A 21,950-nucleotide genomic window follows, 5' to 3' on the forward strand; every position below is an offset into this window, starting at 1 on the left:
TTCCTGCACCCAGGCGTTCAAAGTTGTCTTTAACCAGGCCTGGGCGAACTGCAGAAGTTGGCCTCCCACCCAGGGGGAGGCCCGCCCGGTCATGCAGCAGGCTTGTGCAGTTTGGAAGCAGGCTGACGGGCACCCCATGAACATTTATGTTTGGGCTTAGAGGACTTGGAAGTGCAAGCCTGTCCTGGGTATGCCTGACCCTTTGCTTTACCTGAGGGTCAAAAGGAATGGAAAGTAGTACTCTTAGCCTTCAGAACCGAAGGATTAGTACTTTGGAGAAACGCAGTCTTGGCCGACACCAAGTCGGTCACAATTTTGTTCAGATCATCTCCAAATAGTATATCTCCCTTAAAAGGGAGTACCTCCAAGGTCTTCTTAGAGTCCAGGCCCACCGACCAGGACCGTAACCACAGAATCCGGCAAGCCAGAATAAACGTAGTAGATGCCTTCGCTGCTATAATGCCTGCATCAGAGGCCGCCTCCTGAATATAATGGGAGGCTGTGGTAATATAGGTCAGATATTGTCTGGCAGTGTCAGAAACATTCAGAGGTAGCTCCTCCTCAATTGCTTGAACCCATGCTTCAATGCCTTTTGCAGCCCAAGAGGCTGCCATAGTGGGTCTATGTACAGCACCTGTAAGAGTGTAAATAGACTTCAAGCAACCCTCCACATGCTTATCCATTGGCTCCTTCAAAGAAGTGACAGTGGTGACAGGCAGAGTAGATGACACCACAAGACGGGCTACACATGAGTCCACTGGTGGCGGGGCTTCCCACTTGTTACTCAACTCCGCAGAGATAGGATATCGAGCTAGCATCTTTTTAGACAGGGAAAATTTATTTCCTGTAGAAGACTAGGATTTCTGACGTATGACAATTAAATGGTCAGAATGTGGTAAGACTAATTTAGTAACCTTCTAACGTTTGAACTTCTCAGGTTTCTTTTGCTAGCCATACATCAGACCAACTTTTCTCCAACACTCCAAACTTCCAACCATCCAACTTGTCTGTTCAACTAAAACAGTGCCCCACACATCTCACCAACTTTTTACCAGTGCTCCACACATCTAACCAACTTTTCATCAGACCAACCAACCTTCCAACTTCTGTCCAACTTGTGATGTCACCGAAGTAGGCGGACAGTGCCTGCCTACAGTTCTTCAGTTTTGTTTTGTTTTTTAATTTCAAAACATGCAGAAGTGTCTTTTTTTCAGTGAAACTGGGCTTTTCTTTCACCACCATACATTTATTAGATTTACTTATTTTTATACTGAACTATGGATACCAGCATGGTTGGGCTGCCAAGGCAAATATATATATATATATATATATATATATATATAAGATGTAGATATTCGGCACTCCCAATGTAGTAAAATGTACAGCTTGCCTGGTGCCCTCTTTTTTGGAGGCACAAGTATTATTTATATATTTTTAAAAAGATCATTATTATATATATATATATATATATATATATTTTTTTTTTTTTAAATGGAATGGGAAAAACCCGAAATTTTTTTGCGTGGGGTCCCCCCTCCAACGCATAACCAGCCTCGGGCTCTTCGAGCCGGTCCTGGTTCTAAAAATCCGGGGGAAAAACGGACAGGGGATCCCCCGTATTTTTAAAACCAGCACCGGGCTCTGCGCCTGGTGCTGGTGCAAAAAATACGGGGGACAAAAAGAGTAGGGGTCCCCCATATTTTTTACACCAGCATCAGGCTCCACTAGCTGGACAGATAATGCCACAGCCGGGGGTCACTTTTATACAGTGCCCTGCGGCCATGGCATTAAATATCCAACTAGTCACCCCTGGCCGGGGTACCCTGGGGGAGTGGGGACCACTTCAATCAAGGGGTCCCCCCCCCCAGCCACCCAAGGGCCAGGGGTGAAGCCCGAGGCTGTCCCCCCCCATCCAAAGGCTGCGGATGGGGGGCTGATAGCCTTGAGAAAATTTAAAGAATATTGGCCCTCATTCCGAGTTGATCGGTCGCAAGGCGAATTTAGCAGAGTTACACACGCTAAGCCGCCGCCTACTGGGAGTGAATCTTAGCTTCTTAAAATTGCGACCGATGTATTCGCAATATTGCGATTACTAACTACTTAGCAGTTTCAGAGTAGCTCCAGACTTACTCTGCCTGTGCGATCAGTTCAGTGCTTGTCGTTCCTGGTTGACGTCACAAACACACCCAGCGTTCGCCCAGGCACTCCCACCGTTTCCCCGGCCACTCCTGCGTTTTTTCCGGAAACGGTAGCGTTTTCAGCCACACGCCCCTGAAACGCCGTGTTTCCGCCCAGTAACACCCATTTCCTGTCAATCACATTACGATCGCCGGAGCGAAGAAAAAGCCGTGAGTAAAAATACTTTCTTCATAGTAAAGTTACTTGGCGCAGTCGCAGTGCGAACTTTGCGCATGCGTACTAAGCGGATTTTCACTGCGATGCGATGAAAAAGAACGAGCGAACAACTCGGAATGAGGGCCATTGTTTTTTCCAGTAGTACTACAAGTCCCAGCAAGCCTCCCCCGCAAGCTGGTACTTGGAGAACCACAAGTACCAGCATGCGGGAGAAAAACGGGCCCGCTGGTACCTGCAGTTCTAATGGAAAAAAAATACCCAAATAAAAACAGGAGACACACACCGTGACAGTAAAACTTTATTTCACACATGTCGACACACACATACTTACCTATGTTGACACGAAGCAGTCGGTCCTCTTCTCCAAGTAGAATCCACGGGTACCTGAAAATAAAAGATAATTATACTCATCTGATCCAGCGTCCTTATACGTAATGCCACCCCTGTAGTAGTAGCATCCTTATACGTAATGTTCCCCCAGTAGTAGTACCGCCCTTATACATAATGCCCCCCCAGTAGTAGTAGCATCCATACATGTAATGCCCTCCCAGTAGTAGTAGCACCGTCCTTATACATAATGCCCCCCAGTAGTAAGAGTCCTTATACATAATGCCCCCCAGTAGTAAGAGTCCTTATACATAATGCCCCCCCAGTAGTAGCGTCCTTATATGTAATGCCCCCCCAGTATTAGTAGCCTCCTTATACATAATGCCCCCCCAGTAGTAGTAGCATCGTTATATGTAATGCCCCCCTGTAGTAGTAGCGTTCTTATACATAATGCCCCCCAGTAGTAGTAGCATCGTTATATGTAATGCCCTCCCAGTAGTAGTAGCATCGTTATATGTAATTCCCCCCTGTAGTAGTAGCGTTCTTATACATAATGCCTCCCCAGTAGTAGTAGCATCGTTATATGTAATGCCCCCCTGTAGTAGTAGCGTTCTTATACATAATGCCCCCCCAGTAGTAGTAGCATCGTTATATGTAATGCCCCCCTGTAGTAGTAGCGTTCTTATACATAATGCCCCCCCCCCAGTAGTAGTAGCCTCCTTATACATAATGCCCCCCCAGTAGTAGTAGCATCGTTATATGTAATGCCCCCCTGTAGTAGTAGCGTTCTTATACATAATGCCCCCCCCCAGTAGTAGTAGCATCGTTATATGTAATGCCCCCATGTAGTAGCAGCGTTCTTATACATAATGCCCCCCAGTAGTAGTAGCATTGTTATAGGTAATGCCCCCCCAGTAATAGTAGCGTCCTTATACATAATGCCCCCCCAGCAGTAGTATCGTTATATGTAATGCCCCCCCCCAGCAATAGTAGCGTCCTTATACGTAATGCCCCCCCTATAGTAGTAGCGTCCTTATACGTAATGCCCCTCCTATAGTAGTAGCGTCCTTGCATGTAATGGCCCCCCTAGCAGTGGCGTCCATAAAGCGCGCACACACAGACATACCTCACACACACACAATTCACACATATATACTAGAGATGAGCGGGTTCGGTTCCTCGGAATCCGAACCCGCCCGAACTTCATGTTTTTTTTCACGGGTCCGAGCGACTCGGATCTTCCCGCCTTGCTCGGTTAACCCGAGCGCGCCCGAACGTCATCATGACGCTGTCGGATTCTCACGAGGCTCGGATTCTATCGCGAGACTCGGATTCTATATAAGGAGCCGCGCGTCGCCGCCATTTTCACTCGTGCATTGAGATTGATAGGGAGAGGACGTGTCTGGCGTCCTCTCCATTAGAATAGAGATAGATTAGATAGAGAGAGAGAGATTGTGCAGAGTCGCAGACAGAGTTAGTTTACCACAGTCAGTGACCAGTGCAGTTGCTAGTTAACTTTTATTTAATATAATATATCCGTTCACTTCTCTCTGCTATATCCGTTCTCTGCCTGAAAAAAAAAACGATACACAGCACAGTCAGTCACACAGTGTGACTCAGTCTGTGTGCACTCAGCTCAGCCCAGTGTGCTGCACAGTCATCAATGTATAAATTAAAAGCTTATAATTAATTGTGGGGGAGACTGGGGAGCACTGCAGGTTGTTAGCAGGAGCCAGGAGTACAATTATATTAATTAACAGTGCACACTTTTGCTGCAGGAGTGGTGACCAGTGCCTGACCACCAGTATAGTATTGTTGTATACTACTAATATCTCTTTAAATATCAACCAGTCTATATTAGCAGCAGACACAGTACAGTGCGGTAGTTCACGGCTGTGGCTACCTCTGTGTCGGCACACGGCAGGCAGTCCGTCCGACCAGAATTGTATTATTTATTATTATATACCTACCACCTAACCGTGGTTTTTTTTTCATTCTTTATACCGTCATAGTGTCATCCTAATTGTTACGAGTATACTACTATCTCTTTATCAACCAGTGTACAGTGCGGTAGTTCACGGCTGTGGCTACCTCTGTGTCGGCACACGGCAGGCAGTCCGTCCGACCAGAATTGTATTATTTATTATTATATACCTACCACCTAACCGTGGTTTTTTTTTCATTCTTTATACCGTCATAGTGTCATCCTAATTGTTACGAGTATACTACTATCTCTTTATCAACCAGTGTACAGTGCGGTAGTTCACGGCTGTGGCTACCTCTGTGTCGGCACACGGCAGGCAGTCCGTCCGACCAGAATTGTATTATTTATTATTATATACCTACCACCTAACCGTGGTTTTTTTTTTCATTCTTTATACCGTCATAGTGTCATCCTAATTGTTACGAGTATACTACTATCTCTTTATCAACCAGTGTACAGTGCGGTAGTTCACGGCTGTGGCTACCTCTGTGTCGGCACACGGCAGGCAGTCCGTCCGACCAGAATTGTATTATTTATTATTATATACCTACCACCTAACCGTGGTTTTTTTTTTCATTCTTTATACCGTCATAGTGTCATCCTAATTGTTACGAGTATACTACTATCTCTTTATCAACCAGTGTACAGTGCGGTAGTTCACGGCTGTGGCTACCTCTGTGTCGGCACACGGCAGGCAGTCCGTCCGACCAGAATTGTATTATTTATTATTATATACCTACCACCTAACCGTGGTTTTTTTTTCATTCTTTATACCGTCATAGTGTCATCCTAATTGTTACGAGTATACTACTATCTCTTTATCAACCAGTGTACAGTGCGGTAGTTCACGGCTGTGGCTACCTCTGTGTCGGCACACGGCAGGCAGTCCGTCCGACCAGAATTGTATTATTTATTATTATATACCTACCACCTAACCGTGGTTTTTTTTTCATTCTTTATACCGTCATAGTGTCATCCTAATTGTTACGAGTATACTACTATCTCTTTATCAACCAGTGTACAGTGCGGTAGTTCACGGCTGTGGCTACCTCTGTGTCGGCACACGGCAGGCAGTCCGTCCGACCAGAATTGTATTATTTATTATTATATACCTACCACCTAACCGTGGTTTTTTTTTCATTCTTTATACCGTCATAGTGTCATCCTAATTGTTACGAGTATACTACTATCTCTTTATCAACCAGTGTACAGTGCGGTAGTTCACGGCTGTGGCTACCTCTGTGTCGGCACACGGCAGGCAGTCCGTCCGACCAGAATTGTATTATTTATTATTATATACCTACCACCTAACCGTGGTTTTTTTTTTCATTCTTTATACCGTCATAGTGTCATCCTAATTGTTACGAGTATACTACTATCTCTTTATCAACCAGTGTACAGTGCGGTAGTTCACGGCTGTGGCTACCTCTGTGTCGGCACACGGCAGGCAGTCCGTCCGACCAGAATTGTATTATTTATTATTATATACCTACCACCTAACCGTGGTTTTTTTTTCATTCTTTATACCGTCATAGTGTCATCCTAATTGTTACGAGTATACTACTATCTCTTTATCAACCAGTGTACAGTGCGGTAGTTCACGGCTGTGGCTACCTCTGTGTCGGCAGTCGGCAGGCAGTCCGTCCATCCATAATTGTATTATTATTATAATATATACCACCTAACCGTGGTTTTTTTATACCACCTAACCGTGGCAGTCCGTCCATAATTGTATACTAGTATCCAATCCATCCATCTCCATTGTTTACCTGAGGTGCCTTTTAGTTCTGCCTATAAAATATGGAGAACAAAAAAGTTGAGGTTCCAAAATTAGGGAAAGATCAAGATCCACTTCCACCTCGTGCTGAAGCTGCTGCCACTAGTCATGGCCGAGACGATGAAATGCCAGCAACGTCGTCTGCCAAGGCCGATGCCCAATGTCATAGTACAGAGCATGTCAAATCCAAAACACCAAATATCAGAAAAAAAAGGACTCCAAAACCTAAAATAAAATTGTCGGAGGAGAAGCGTAAACTTGCCAATATGCCATTTACCACACGGAGTGGCAAGGAACGGCTGAGGCCCTGGCCTATGTTCATGGCTAGTGGTTCAGCTTCACATGAGGATGGAAGCACTCAGCCTCTCGCTAGAAAACTGAAAAGACTCAAGCTGGCAAAAGCACCGCAAAGAACTGTGCGTTCTTTGAAATCCCAAATCCACAAGGAGAGTCCAATTGTGTCGTTTGCGATGCCTGACCTTCCCAACACTGGACGTGAAGAGCATGCGCCTTCCACTATTTGCATGCCCCCTGCAAGTGCTGGAAGGAGCACCCGCAGTCCAGTTCCTGATAGTCAGATTGAAGATGTCAGTGTTGAAGTACACCAGGATGAGGAGGATATGGGTGTTGCTGGCGCTGGGGAGGAAATTGACCAGGAGGATTCTGATGGTGAGGTGGTTTGTTTAAGTCAGGCACCCGGGGAGACACCTGTTGTCCGTGGGAGGAATATGGCCGTTGACATGCCAGGTGAAAATACCAAAAAAATCAGCTCTTCGGTGTGGAGGTATTTCACCACAAATGCGGACAACAGGTGTCAAGCCGTGTGTTCCCTTTGTCAAGCTGTAATAAGTAGGGGTAAGGACGTTAACCACCTCGGAACATCCTCCCTTATACGTCACCTGCAGCGCATTCATAATAAGTCAGTGACAAGTTCAAAAACTTTGGGTGACAGCGGAAGCAGTCCACTGACCAGTAAATCCCTTCCTCTTGTAACCAAGCTCACGCAAACCACCCCACCAACTCCCTCAGTGTCAATTTCCTCCTTCCCCAGGAATGCCAATAGTCCTGCAGGCCATGTCACTGGCAAGTCTGACGAGTCCTCTCCTGCCTGGGATTCCTCCGATGCATCCTTGCGTGTAACGCCTACTGCTGCTGGCGCTGCTGTTGTTGCCGCTGGGAGTCGATGGTCATCCCAGAGGGGAAGTCGTAAGCCCACTTGTACTACTTCCAGTAAGCAATTGACTGTTCAACAGTCCTTTGCGAGGAAGATGAAATATCACAGCAGTCATCCTACTGCAAAGCGGATAACTGAGGCCTTGGCATCCTGGGTGGTGAGAAACGTGGTTCCGGTATCCATCATTACTGCAGAGCCAACTAGAGACTTGTTGGAGGTACTGTGTCCCCGGTACCAAATACCATCTAGGTTCCATTTCTCTAGGCAGGCGATACCGAAAATGTACACAGACCTCAGAAAAAGAGTCACCAGTGTCCTAAAAAATGCAGCTGTACCCAATGTCCACTTAACCACGGACATGTGGACAAGTGGAGCAGGGCAGGGTCAGGACTATATGACTGTGACAGCCCACTGGGTAGATGTATGGACTCCCGCCGCAAGAACAGCAGCGGCGGCACCAGTAGCAGCATCTCGCAAACGCCAACTCTTTCCTAGGCAGGCTACGCTTTGTATCACCGCTTTCCAGAATACGCACACAGCTGAAAACCTCTTACGGCAACTGAGGAAGATCATCGCGGAATGGCTTACCCCAATTGGACTCTCCTGTGGATTTGTGGCATCGGACAACGCCAGCAATATTGTGTGTGCATTAAATCTGGGCCAATTCCAGCACGTCCCATGTTTTGCACATACCTTGAATTTGGTGGTGCAGAATTTTTTAAAAAACGACAGGGCCGTGCAAGAGATGCTGTCGGTGGCCAGAAGAATTGCGGGACACTTTCGGCGTACAGGCACCACGTACAGAAAACTGGAGCACCACCAAAAACTACTGAACCTGCCCTGCCATCATCTGAAGCAAGAAGTGGTAACGAGGTGGAATTCAACCCTCTATATGCTTCAGAGGTTGGAGGAGCAGCAAAAGGCCATTCAAGCCTATACAATTGAGCACGATATAGTAGGTGGAATGCACCTGTCTCAAGTGCAGTGGAGAATGATTTCAACGTTGTGCAAGGTTCTGATGCCCTTTGAACTTGCCACACGTGAAGTCAGTTCAGACACTGCCAGCCTGAGTCAGGTCATTCCCCTCATCAGGCTTTTGCAGAAGAAGCTGGAGGCATTGAAGGAGGAGCTAACACGGAGCGATTCCGCTAGGCATGTGGGACTTGTGGATGCAGCCCTTAATTCGCTTAACAAGGATTCACGGGTGGTCAATCTGTTGAAATCAGAGCACTACATTTTGGCCACCGTGCTCGATCCTAGATTTAAAGCCTACCTTGGATCTCTCTTTCCGGCAGACACAGGTCTGCTGGGGTTGAAAGACCTGCTGGTGACAAAATTGTCAAGTCAAGCGGAACGCGACCTGTCAACATCTCCTCCTTCACATTCTCCCGCAACTGGGGGTGCGAGGAAAAGGCTCAGAATTCCGAGCCCACCCGCTGGCGGTGATGCAGGGCAGTCTGGAGCGACTGCTGATGCTGACATCTGGTCCGGACTGAAGGACCTGACAACGATTACGGACATGTCGTCTACTGTCACTGCATATGATTCTCTCAACATTGATAGAATGGTGGAGGATTATATGAGTGACCGCATCCAAGTAGGCACGTCACACAGTCCGTACTTATACTGGCAGGAAAAAGAGGCAATTTGGAGGCCCTTGCACAAACTGGCTTTATTCTACCTAAGTTGCCCTCCCACAAGTGTGTACTCCGAAAGAGTGTTTAGTGCCGCCGCTCACCTTGTCAGCAATCGGCGTACGAGGTTACATCCAGAAAATGTGGAGAAGATGATGTTCATTAAAATGAATTATAATCAATTCCTCCGCGGAGACATTGACCAGCAGCAATTGCCTCCACAAAGTACACAGGGAGCTGAGATGGTGGATTCCAGTGGGGACGAATTGATAATCTGTGAGGAGGGGGATGTACACGGTGATATATCGGAGGGTGAAGATGAGGTGGACATCTTGCCTCTGTAGAGCCAGTTTGTGCAAGGAGAGATTAATTGCTTCTTTTTTGGGGGGGGTCCAAACCAACCCGTCATATCAGTCACAGTCGTGTGGCAGACCCTGTCACTGAAATGATGGGTTGGTTAAAGTGTGCATGTCCTGTTTTGTTTATACAACATAAGGGTGGGTGGGAGGGCCCAAGGATAATTCCATCTTGCACCTCTTTTTTCTTTTCTTTTTCTTTGCATCATGTGCTGATTGGGGTGGGTTTTTTGGAAGGGACACCCTGCGTGACACTGCAGTGCCACTCCTAGATGGGCCCGGTGTTTGTGTCGGCCACTAGGGTCGCTAATCTTACTCACACAGCTACCTCATTGCGCCTCTTTTTTTCTTTGCGTCATGTGCTGTTTGGGGAGGGTTTTTTGGAAGGGACATCCTGCGTGACACTGCAGTGCCACTCCTAGATGTGCCCGGTGTTTGTGTCGGCCACTAGGGTCGCTAATCTTACTCACACAGTCAGCTACCTCATTGCGCCTCTTTTTTTCTTTGCGTCATGTGCTGTTTGGGGAGGGTTTTTTGGAAGGGCCATCCTGCGTGACACTGCAGTGCCACTCCTAGATGGGCCCGGTGTTTGTGTCGGCCACTAGGGTCGCTAATCTTACTCACACAGCTACCTCATTGCGCCTCTTTTTTTCTTTGCGTCATGTGCTGTTTGGGGAGGGTTTTTTGGAAGGGACATCCTGCGTGACACTGCAGTGCCACTCCTAGATGGGCCCGGTGTTTGTGTCGGCCACTAGGGTCGCTTATCTTACTCACACAGCGACCTCGGTGCAAATTTTAGGACTAAAAATAATATTGTGAGGTGTGAGGTATTCAGAATAGACTGAAAATGAGTGTAAATTATGGTTTTTGAGGTTAATAATACTTTGGGATCAAAATGACCCCCAAATTCTATGATTTAAGCTGTTTTTTAGTGTTTTTTGAAAAAAACACCCGAATCCAAAACACACCCGAATCCGACAAAAAAAATTCGGTGAGGTTTTGCCAAAACGCGTTCGAACCCAAAACACGGCCGCGGAACCGAACCCAAAACCAAAACACAAAACCCGAAAAATTTCAGGCGCTCATCTCTAATATATACAGACACACACACCCCACCTTGCACACACACACATCTCCACCATACACACACACACACACACACACACTTCACATATATACAAACACACACACACACACACACACACACACACACACATATACAACACACACACACACACACACACACACACACACACACACACATATGTACAAACACACACACACTCACTTCTCTCTCACCCTCCACTTACCAAGTCTGGCTGGCCGTCACTGCAAAGCTGTCTGGTCCCGTGTAGCTCCGCCCCTCTATTCCGTGTAGCTCCGCCCCTCGTGTCGCCGTAGCTCCGCCCCCTTTTCAGACCCCGCACTGCACAGCCCGCTGTCACAGGTGATTGGGGGGGAGGGGGCTTTTCATGCTGCCGGCACAGTAGGCGGACACTAGCAGGCAGTGTCCGCCTACTTATCGTTCAGTTGGGGGGAAAGTTTCCCCTACACCTGAACGATTGGTTGGGAAAATCAAACAGGTTTGATTTTCCCAACTAGTTGGACAGACCGTTTCTGTCCGTTTTTCAGCGGTGGGAGCAAACGGCTGATAATCGTTTGCTCCCACACACTGCCACATTATCTTTCCAACCAGCCAACTAGTTGGCTGGTTGGAAAGATATCGTCCTGATGTATGGCCAGCTTTAGACGTATCAAGATGGTCAATCTCATCATCAATCTGAATAATCAGCTTAATCGCCTCCACTAGGTCAGGAACATCAACCTGTGTTGTAGAATCTTCATCAAAAACAGCAGTAACAGCATCTGATGGATCAGTATTTTCCCCATCCGAATCGGAAGAATCTTCCGAAATATTAGTGGATTGTGAGGAAGAAATGGTCCACTTCAATGACCCTTTGGTCCCAGTAGGGCGAGGGTTAGGTTTTTATTTAACTGGGTTGACAGAGTATCCGCCCATGGTGGATTAACTACAGGGACAATATGTGGTTGTAATGGCACAGGAGGTCCCACAGGGGGCGTAATGTGTGTTAGAAGTGTAGTCTGCATATTTGAAAATGCAGCCCAAGGTGGATCTGCCACAGGTGCTTTGGGCTGACTAGGGGGTTCAGAACACCCAGTACCTGGACCCTCAGCAGAGATATTTTCTCAGGTAAATCCACAGCACCAGCACTACATGATGCAGGAGCATCTGCGGATTTCCCGCCCTGTGCAGAAGACATTATTGGAAATGTAGCCTTAGGGCGTATTAGTACAGTATAGCCAGACAAACACAATACCTGGCAAAAAAACCCTAAGATATGTTACTGCAATTGCAGAGCACAAACAGAGGATTTAAGTGGTATTAGGTGACTGAAAAACACAGTGAAAAATACAAAACAGTATATCCTGTGGAACACTATATGGTATGTGAGACCCTGACGCACTTACACCCCCAAGGCACAGAATATAGTGATAGCAAGATGTGTGATACACAGAATAGAATCAACACAGCAGCTATAGGCACACACAGTCACAGGTACTGTACAATGCAGAAATTATTACATATAAACAATAAGACTGCACTGGACTAGTAATACTGCATAGAGATATGCATGTAAACAGATATAACAATGCAAAGTAAACACTGGATGTATATCACAGAATACTTGTACTAAATATTCAAATAGTAGTGTACTTGTTCTTAACTAACGCTGTCTAAATGACATGTAGAATACTTAAGTGTCCTGTAAATGCACAGCGCTGATGAGACAAGCGGCCTTTACAGAGTAGACCGTGCCCATGCAATCCAGGAGAGCAGCAACAGTGATGTGTGCCTGATGACCGGAGCGCCTCCGCTGTAAGTACCTGGCAACCAGGGCGCGGGAGTATACAGCGCTGCTGGGAGACGTGATGGAGCCGCACCACAGAATGTCAGCATGACATGCCTGTGCTGCGGCCTTTGAAGTCTTCTTTCTTCGTAAAAAGCTCTTATTAGGGCTGCTTAGAGCAGTCCATCCTGTCAGCTGCCTGCCAGGTGGGGCTATAGAGGAGGCAGGGCTATAGAGGAGGCGGTGCAGTGCATCCTGGGAACAGTCAAAGCTTTAGCCTGTTGGTGCCTCAGATCAAGGTCCAACTCTACACCCCGATGTTATTCCCTGTGGAATACCAGTGTACCCGGCTGCAGAAATGACAGTTACAGTATTATAGAAGTTGATTGGTTGCTTTGAGCAACTTCTCCACTTGATCTCTCTCCAAGGCTTGGTACTTGACACCCTCTTATCATTATGTATCTAAAATAACCTGCCGCTGAAGGCTTTCTTCTTCTTTTTCAGGGAACTAACATTCCCAACTGCTGTGTCCTCTGCTTAATATATATGGGTTTAAATAGGTTTACCATACTATCCATTTATAGTTGGACACCCATGAATTACACAGGTTCTTTGACTGGCCGGCTATAAGCCTGCATTTCACCTGGTTTTAATCAGCCACAGAACCTGTGTAATTCATGAGTGTCCCACTTTAAAAGGGATAATATGGTAAGCCTAGTTTTAAACCACCATCATCTAAATTTATGTCAGGAATCAGGATTATATTTGGGCACAAAACCAGGGAACCTGGGACTGGGACCAAGAAGATGCTGGTAACAGACTAAATATAGAAGTGGGTAGTGTTAATTTTGTTGATGAAAATTTTGAAAAAAGTATTCATCGACTACAGTTTATTTCAGGACTTAAATTAGACTAAAATTAAAACTGAGATTCACTGACTAAATCTTAACTAAAATCAATCATAAAAAAGTGACCAACACTTAAACAATTGTCAAAATAAACACTGAATGTAGGGTTTTACATTTTTAAAGAACAATTTTGTATTCTAGATATTTGCAGTATAGAAATAGGACCTGCTGTCAAGGAAATAGGATTATGTATTGCACTTATTAGCAAACCTAAGGCATGCATTTGTATCTGATATATGGGAGTATTATGGTAAGTCAGACTCGGTATATAACACATTCTCAACCTACTGAGCCTAGATTACTAAACACATTGGTTCAGATGTAATGAAAACAGAGTTGGCCTGAGGTGCGGGTCCCCAGCTGGACTCATGTATGATTTCTACTTAAAAAAAAAGTCCAAGGCAAAACCATGCCTTGTAAATGATTGCTGCTTTAAAAAAAAAACATCCAAGTTCAGCCAGGAACCCGCACCTCTGGCCAACTTGGACTCCATTACATCTGGCCCAAAGTTTTAGAGAAATGTTCTTCAGCAAAACTAAAACTAAATTGAAACTCCTTGTCAAAATTAACATTGGGAGTGGGACAGCACTGAAATATTTAGGCTAAACCGGAATGGGACCAGAGTGGAGTATATAAGGCTTTCAGGCTGGATCGCATCTGAGATGCATTTGCAATTAGATTGCGAGTGCTGCACAGGTTGGTCCCCAGCATGCAATCCACAGCAGTAGCAGATTCTGCTTTTTGGCAGAATCTGCCACTGATGCTGAATTAGGTTCATAGACTGAACAAGAATGGGACCGGACTAGAGTATATAGACTGAACTGGAATGGTACTGGATCGTAGTATGTAGGTTGAATTGGAATGGAACTGGATTGGTTACAGAATACTGGAACTTACAGTAAATAAAGTATGATAACTGGAGAGCTGCTACTGAGATAATTAACTGGGATCCACAATCAGAAAATGTGGTGCGACACACAGGAAATGCAGAGCTCAGGTAGATGCACATATATAGGGGCTAATTGAAACCTGATCGGTGCTGTGCATTTTCGCACAGCAGCAATCAGGCCTAAACTGCGCATGCGCTGGCACTGCAGTGCACCAGCGCATGCCAGACAGCCGACGGCTGTCTTAAGCTAGCGATCGCCTCTGCCTGATTGACCAGCAGAGGCGGTCGCTGGGCTGGAGGGGTCAGGACGGCGGTGTTAAGCTGCCATTTAAGGGGTGCAATCCGGCCAATGCAGGCATGGCCGGACCGTGCCGGGAGCGGGCCGCGGCAGCTGCGTGACGTCACATGTAGCCGCTGCAACCCGGCCAGTGTTGAGTAGCTCTCGGCCAGCGCATAGGAGCTATTTGATTTTTCATGAGGACAGCTGAACTCAGAACTCATCAGCAATTTCTTCTAAAAGTGGTGTCTGCATTTCATATCAACCAACCTATTGTGGTTCCAGTGGTTACCAACACCTCTTCTACCTCAAAGTTCTTGGATGTCGTGAGGGCTTTGAAAATTTATGTGAAGCGTACAGCTCATCGCAGATCGTTGGACTCGCTGTTTGTTATCTATAATCCCAATAAAATTGGGTGTCCTGCTTCAAAGATGTCTATTGCTCGCTGGATCAGGCTTACTGTCCAGCATGCTTACTCTATGGCAGGTTTGCCGGTTCCAACATATGTACAGCCCCACTCTACTAGGTCAATGGGTTCTTCCTGGGCGGCAGCCCAGGGTGTCTCGGCTTTACAGCTCTGCCGGGCAGCTACTTGGTCCGGTTGGAACACATTTGCTAAGTTCTACAAATTTGATACTTTGGCCGCTGAGGACCTTCAATTTGGTCAATCAGTTCTGCAGGAACCTCTGCACTCTCCCACCCAGTTTTGGAGCTTTGGTACATCCCCATGGTACTAATGTGGACCCCAGTATCCTCTAGGGAGTAAGAGAAAATAGGATTTTAAATTACCTACCGGTAAATCCTTTTCTCCTAGTCCATAGAGGATACTGAGCTCCCGCCCAGTGCTTCGTGTTTCCTACACTGTTACTTGGTTAAGTATTGTTGTTGGTTCAGCTGTTGCTGTTCCTGTTCAAGTTTCGTTAGCATGGCTTTCCTATTGTTTGTGTGTGCTGGTTCGAATCTCACCACTTTACTTTAAATCCTTCTCTCAAGCTATGTCCGTCTCCTCGGGCACAGTTTCTAAACTGAGTCTGGTAGGAGGGGCATAGAGGGAGGAGCCAGCGCACATTGTTAATTTCTTAAAGTGATCAAGGCTCCTAGTGGATCCGTCTATACCCCATGGTACTAATGTACAAAGACATGCATTGTATAATACAAAGCTATATGAATGCAGATGTATAAATGATTATATAGACAGAATAGTGTCTGTCTCCCAGCAGTTAATGTCTGGTGTACAAATGGAATGATGAAGAAATAGCAATGGCCATGTTTCCAAATTTAACACCAGAGTTTGACTTCTAAGTTGTGGCATTAGAGGCCAACACTGCAAAGTAACAATTTCAGTGATGTGTACCCTGTGAATCTAATGCTGAGACAACTGCATTACAAGTAAAAAGTGAGAAGTACAGAACATTTAAGTTAAAGTGTTATAATTAGAATTAGAAATGTGATGACAGAGACCTACAGGCACAATATACCAGCAATTGTATGTCCTTGATACTTGATGGTCACTGCTATGCAATGATGACAATGGAGTCGCAGTTATTGGAACTTGGGCATAGAAGAGCTGGTCACCTTGGATATGACAGTGCTCAAAAGCTACAGAATGGGATGGTTGCAGGAAACTCAACAACTTATACAGAGAAATCTATGTGTGAAAACTATCATCAGCCATTTCCAATGTCAAAAATAAAACTACGACTTGCAATAGAACATTCTGATGTGTGTGAACCAATGGAAGTACAGCCTGTTAGGGCAGGCATACCTAATCCTTGGTCCTCAAAGCCCACTAACAGTACAGCTTTCAGTGATATCCATGCTTGAGCACAGGTGACAAGTAATACCTCAGTTATTTTGATTTAACCATCCATGCTGAAGCCTGGATATCACTAAAGCCTGGACTGTTAATGTGCCTTGAGGACCAAGGTTGGGAATGCCTGTGTTAGGAGATACAGATACTTTGTGATATTTATAGACAACTTTATGACAATGACACATGTATTTCATAAAGGAGAAATCTGAAGTAGCAAAGACAATTTCAGACTACAAAAGACTTGTGAAAAACCAAACAAGCTGCAGACTCAAGGTTCTGAGATCTGGTAATGGTGGAGAGTATCTTAAGAGAGCAGTGGAACAATTCTTGAGAAAATATGGAAGACAGCATCAGTTTACCATTGCTTATAGTCTGAAACAAAGCGGACACTAATGGAGAAAGCGAGATGTATACTGAAAGGTGCAAACATAGAGAAACCGTTTTGGGTGTAAGCCATCAGCAGTTTATTCAAAGAATCATTCTCCAACAGTTGTCCTACAAAACCTAGGGAGTAATCCAAACCTGATCGTTGGGCTGCTAACTTTGCTGTCCTCTGTTCAAATAGTCACCGCCGAAGGGGGAGTGTAAATTCACAGTACAAGTGTGCAATCGCATGTGTACACCGCACTGCAAAAATCCAGTGTGTGTGCGCAGCCCAGGACTTACTCCTACAGTACAATGAGAACTGACTGATCGGGGCCAGAGCTGACATGACACACCCTCCCAGAAAATGCTTGGGAATGCCTGCATTTTTCCAGACACTCCTAGTAAACAGTCAGTTACCACCCACAAATGACTTCTTCCTGTTAATCACCTTGCGAACGCCAGTGCAATCAGAATTTTTGCACCATCCTGACGCTGACCGGCGATGCCCATTATTGTTGGCCGGCTCATGTGCGCATTGCGTTGCATATACATGTGCAGTCTATTGCTGATCACCTGCTGTGCGAAAACGTGCAGCAGGGATCAGGTCTGAATCAGCCCTTAAGCACATATTGAGGCATGGTCAAAGAGAAAACCAATTTTAAAACATCTAAAAGCATTTGGAAGTACTGATTATGTTAATACTGTAGAACAAAAGAGATAAGCTTGATTCAAAATTGATAGGGTGCATAATGCTTGGTTATCACACAAAATCAAAGGCTACAGATTTTGGAATCCAGTTACAAGCTGATTAAGTCAAGGAACATTGTATTTATAGAAACAAGAGATCATGTGCTAGATCAAATATTGATAATCCACTTAGAAGATGGTGCAAACATTGGATTTTGTGTACCTCAAGAGATTAAAAAACTAAATTTAAAGACTGATTGGTGTGAGTTGAAGTCTAAAAGAGGAGAGAGGAAAAGAGAATTTGCAAGATTTAGGAGTGTAGAGTACAAAGGGGGTCATTCCGAGTTGTTCGCTCATTATTTTTTTGTCGCAACGGAGCGATTAGTAGCTAATGCGCATGCGCAATGTCCGCAGTGCGACTACGCCAAGTAAATTTGCTATGCAGTTAGGTATTTTACTCATGACATTACGAGGTTTTTTCTTCGTTCTGGTGATCGTAATGTGATTGACAGGAAGTGGGTGTTTCTGGGCGGAAACTGGCCGTTTTATGGGTGTGTGTGAAAAAACGCTACCGTTTCTGGGAAAAACGCGGGAGTGGCTGAAGAAACGGAGGAGTGTCTGGGCGAACGCTGGGTGTGTTTGTGACGTCAAGCCAGGAACGAAACTGACTGAACTGATCGCAGATGCCGAGTAAGTGTCGAGCTACTCAGAAACTGCTAAGCAGTGTCTATTCGCAATATTGCTAATCTTTCGTTCGCAATTTTGATAAGCTAAGATTCACTCCCAATAGGCGGCGGCTTAGCGTGTGCAAAGCTGCTAAAAGCAGCTTGCGAGCGAACAACTCGGAATGACCCCCAAAGACATCAAAATATGTGACATTGAAAGCAATTCTAAAGTTCTGCCATGAGAATGTTGCTGAGACCTACAGGTATGTTGTCAGTGAAATGACCTCTGCTGAAGTTCCAGACAAGCAGGCCAAAACAAAGTTGTGCTGATGTTTTTTTATATGTGTAACCTCACCTATTTTTACAGGTTGCTACTTTAAAACTTCAATTGTGAGTTTGTGTATAATGGAGAAGCTTGTAGCAAGGGGGTTGTTAGAAGTGGAGAGCACTACTGTACAGTCTCCAACTTTGCTCCTCAATGGATGCTTCATTTCTCGTTAACAAGATGAACACCAGTACTTATATTACACATGTGCGGCACCATCTTGTGTATGAGGGGAGAAGGACATCTCCCCCATAGCTCCAGAGACCTGCAAACAATTATCTGCATTGATCACTGTTACAGCACCTGCACCTCTACCAATTACCTGTGTCAGCCACCAGCTGGTGAGCTGTCTGACCCCATTCCATTACAAGCTCCACTTCATACTTTCAACCTGTTTAACAGTGAGTATGGCTGTACTATCACTTATTCAATAAACCCCACTGCCTGGTGAAGTTCCTGGACTTTTGTTTAGATCATTTACAATTCTGCTCATGTGTACATTATTCTGCTAAACCACTAAGTGTACACACATTTTCAACAGAGGACACTTACCACAATATCCACAGCAAGAGTCCCCAGACTGCTTTGTTGGATCTCCAAATACCTTTCTTTCATTTTCACCACAGACTGTTTCATTTTCACACTTATTTGGTGTACATGTCACCTTTCCAGTGTACCCATTACAGGTGCATTTGTTGCAGCCAATATCCCAGGTGTGTCCATGCTGTAATTACAACAAAAGGCTTAGAATCCTACTGTAGAAAGTTGTGATGACACAGCATGCACCCTGTGTTGCACAGTGTTAAAAGACACATACACCAACCCTTTCCTAGCCCTGGTCCTGCCCATGGACTCCACTAATTGACAATACGTTATTAGTTATATGCTGGGTAATATTGTATTCAATTGTGTTTTATTACATTGTATAGTTATATTGGGATGTAGTTACCATCCCAGCAATTGGGATCCCGGCAGTCAGGAAACCGACACAGAGATCCTGACCGCCAGAATGCTGGCAGTGGTCTGAGGGCTATTCACGCTCGTGGGTGTCCCTGACACCCATAGAGTGGGAATATAACCTGTGGCGAGCGCAGAGAGCCACCATGCCCGCAAAGGGCTTCATTGTGCCAGCGTCGGTATGCTGACCCCCGGGATCCTGACCGCCAGTTACATGTACCAAATGAGTTACACCTTTTCTGTTATATTTTGAATATGTAGTTTATTTGGTTATACTGTGTTCAATGTCATTGTTAACAAGAGTATGCCTAAAACAGAGTGTTTCAATATAGTTAAATAAGCCCACTGTTCTAAGCCACCTGACTATACCATCAGATATGATTAGGATGAGTTTGTTAGAATAAGTAAAAAACAGTTTATCTATGGAGCTGCTGGTAATCTGATCGGTATGCAGTTGAGTTGCCAGCAGTCGGGATCCCGGCAGTCAGGATTCCGACTGCTGACAATGTCGACAGCCAGAATCCCAGCGGCCTGGGGCTATTCCCACTTGTGGGTGTCCACAACACCCAAAGAGTGGGAAAAGAACCTGTAGTGAGCCAGTGAGCCAGCAGCGTGGTGAGCTCAGCAAGCCCGCAAGGGGACTCTTTTCACTCGCCCTGCTGCCGGCACACTGACAATTAGGATGCCATTGTCTGTATACTGACAGTCAGCATCTCATTCGTCTGTAAAACCTGCAGATCCCATCTGATCCTATACACCCATTGTGTACAGGAACCCAGACATTTCATCTCCACTCCTCATCAGACTCTCATACCCTGACTGAACTGCTAATGTTATGAACAGACAGGGTAAGGTATAAAAAGAGCAGTGATCTCTACTGGTGGGGAATATGTATCTCCAGAAAATGTTTAGAGAGAAGTAGATGGAGTTCTGGAATTCAGGACCTGGCTAGGCATTAAGGTGCCATCAGTGGCGAGAATTTGTGGTGAAGGACAGACACACAACTAGTGCCATTATGTGCCAGCAGAAGACTGCATGTGACAGCAGGAGACTGCAGGCATCTGTATTCCTATATGACTGTGGGGACCTAGTAAGTGAGACATCATCCTGGCTGGTAATTGTTAATGCTATAGTGTACAGTGGGTGTACAGTATATGTACAATAAATGCATTCACCATTTTACTAAATGGTTTACCTGGGTAATCAGAGAATCTGTATCCTCACACTAGTATTTTAAATTTTGCAATGTCTTTTTTAAAACTTACCTTTACCATATCTCCTGAAAGCCCACAACAAGCTGTTAAAACAGAATTTTAGTAAAATTTAGTGTGTGGAGGAAGATGGAAATAATTAAGATGATATGTAGAAGCATTTTTGTCATTTTTGCAGGCATGGAAAATACAAAACAAAATATGGAGAGTTTAACTTAATCAGCGCTTTCAAAGATGTCTTTCTTGTTTCACTTCGTTCTGTTAGCAATCTTGATTGCAAAACATAGGTACATATAAAGCAAATAGAAAATTGCATATAGTGAAATACCGCTTATATTTTTGCACATGTGACAAGTAGAGATGAGCGCCTGAAATTTTTCGGGTTTTGTGTTTTGGTTTTGGGTTCGGTTCCGCGGCCGTGTTTTGGGTTCGAACGCGTTTTGGCAAAACCTCACCGAATTTTTTTTGTCGGATTCGGGTGTGTTTTGGATTCGGGTGTTTTTTTCAAAAAACACTAAAAAACAGCTTAAATCATAGAATTTGGGGGTCATTTTGATCCCAAAGTATTATTAACCTCAAAAACCATCATTTACACTCATTTTCAGTCTATTCTGAATACCTCACACCACACAATATTATTTTTAGTCCTAAAATTTGCACCGAGGTCGCTGTGTGAGTAAGATAAGCGACCCTAGTGGCCGACACAAACACCGGGCCCATCTAGGAGTGGCACTGCAGTGTCACGCAGGATGTCCCTTCCAAAAAACCCTCCCCAAACAGCACATGACGCAAAGAAAAAAAGAGGCGCAATGAGGTAGCTGTGTGAGTAAGATTAGCGACCCTAGTGGCCGACACAAACACCGGGCCCATCTAGGAGTGGCACTGCAGTGTCACGCAGGATGTCCCTTCCAAAAAACCCTCCCCAAACAGCACATGACGCAAAGAAAAAAAGAGGCGCAATGAGGTAGCTGACTGTGTGAGTAAGATTAGCGACCCTAGTGGCCGACACAAACACCGGGCCCATCTAGGAGTGGCACTGCAGTGTCACGCAGGATGTCCCTTCCAAAAAACCCTCCCCAATCAGCACATGATGCAAAGAAAAAGAAAAGAAAAAAGAGGTGCAAGATGGAATTGTCCTTGGGCCCTCCCACCCAGCCTTATGTTGTATAAACAAAACAGGACATGCACACTTTAACCAACCCATCATTTCAGTGACAGGGTCTGCCACACGACTGTGACTGATATGACGGGTTGGTTTGGACCCCCCCCAAAAAAGAAGCAATTAATCTCTCCTTGCACAAACTGGCTCTACAGAGGCAAGATGTCCACCTCATCTTCACCCTCCGATATATCACCGTGTACATCCCCCTCCTCA

At 45.3% G+C, this 21,950-nt stretch overlaps 1 protein-coding gene across 1 annotated transcript in view; it reads right to left on the reverse strand.

Annotated features, from left to right (window-relative positions):
• LOC134934587 (integumentary mucin B.1-like) overlaps positions 1 to 20,638 on the reverse strand; it is a 60,883-nt gene extending 40,245 nt beyond the window's left edge. The window contains exons 1-2 of the mRNA XM_063929993.1: positions 20,630 to 20,638; positions 18,960 to 19,131 (exon numbers count right to left, since the gene is read on the reverse strand). Coding sequence (XP_063786063.1) covers positions 18,960 to 19,131; positions 20,630 to 20,638 — 181 coding nt within the window. The remainder of the gene's footprint in view (positions 1 to 18,959; positions 19,132 to 20,629) is intronic.
• Positions 20,639 to 21,950: the final 1,312 nt, after the last annotated feature.

This window comes from Pseudophryne corroboree, chromosome 6 (assembly GCF_028390025.1).
Source record: "Pseudophryne corroboree isolate aPseCor3 chromosome 6, aPseCor3.hap2, whole genome shotgun sequence".
Lineage (NCBI taxonomy): Eukaryota > Metazoa > Chordata > Amphibia > Anura > Myobatrachidae > Pseudophryne > Pseudophryne corroboree.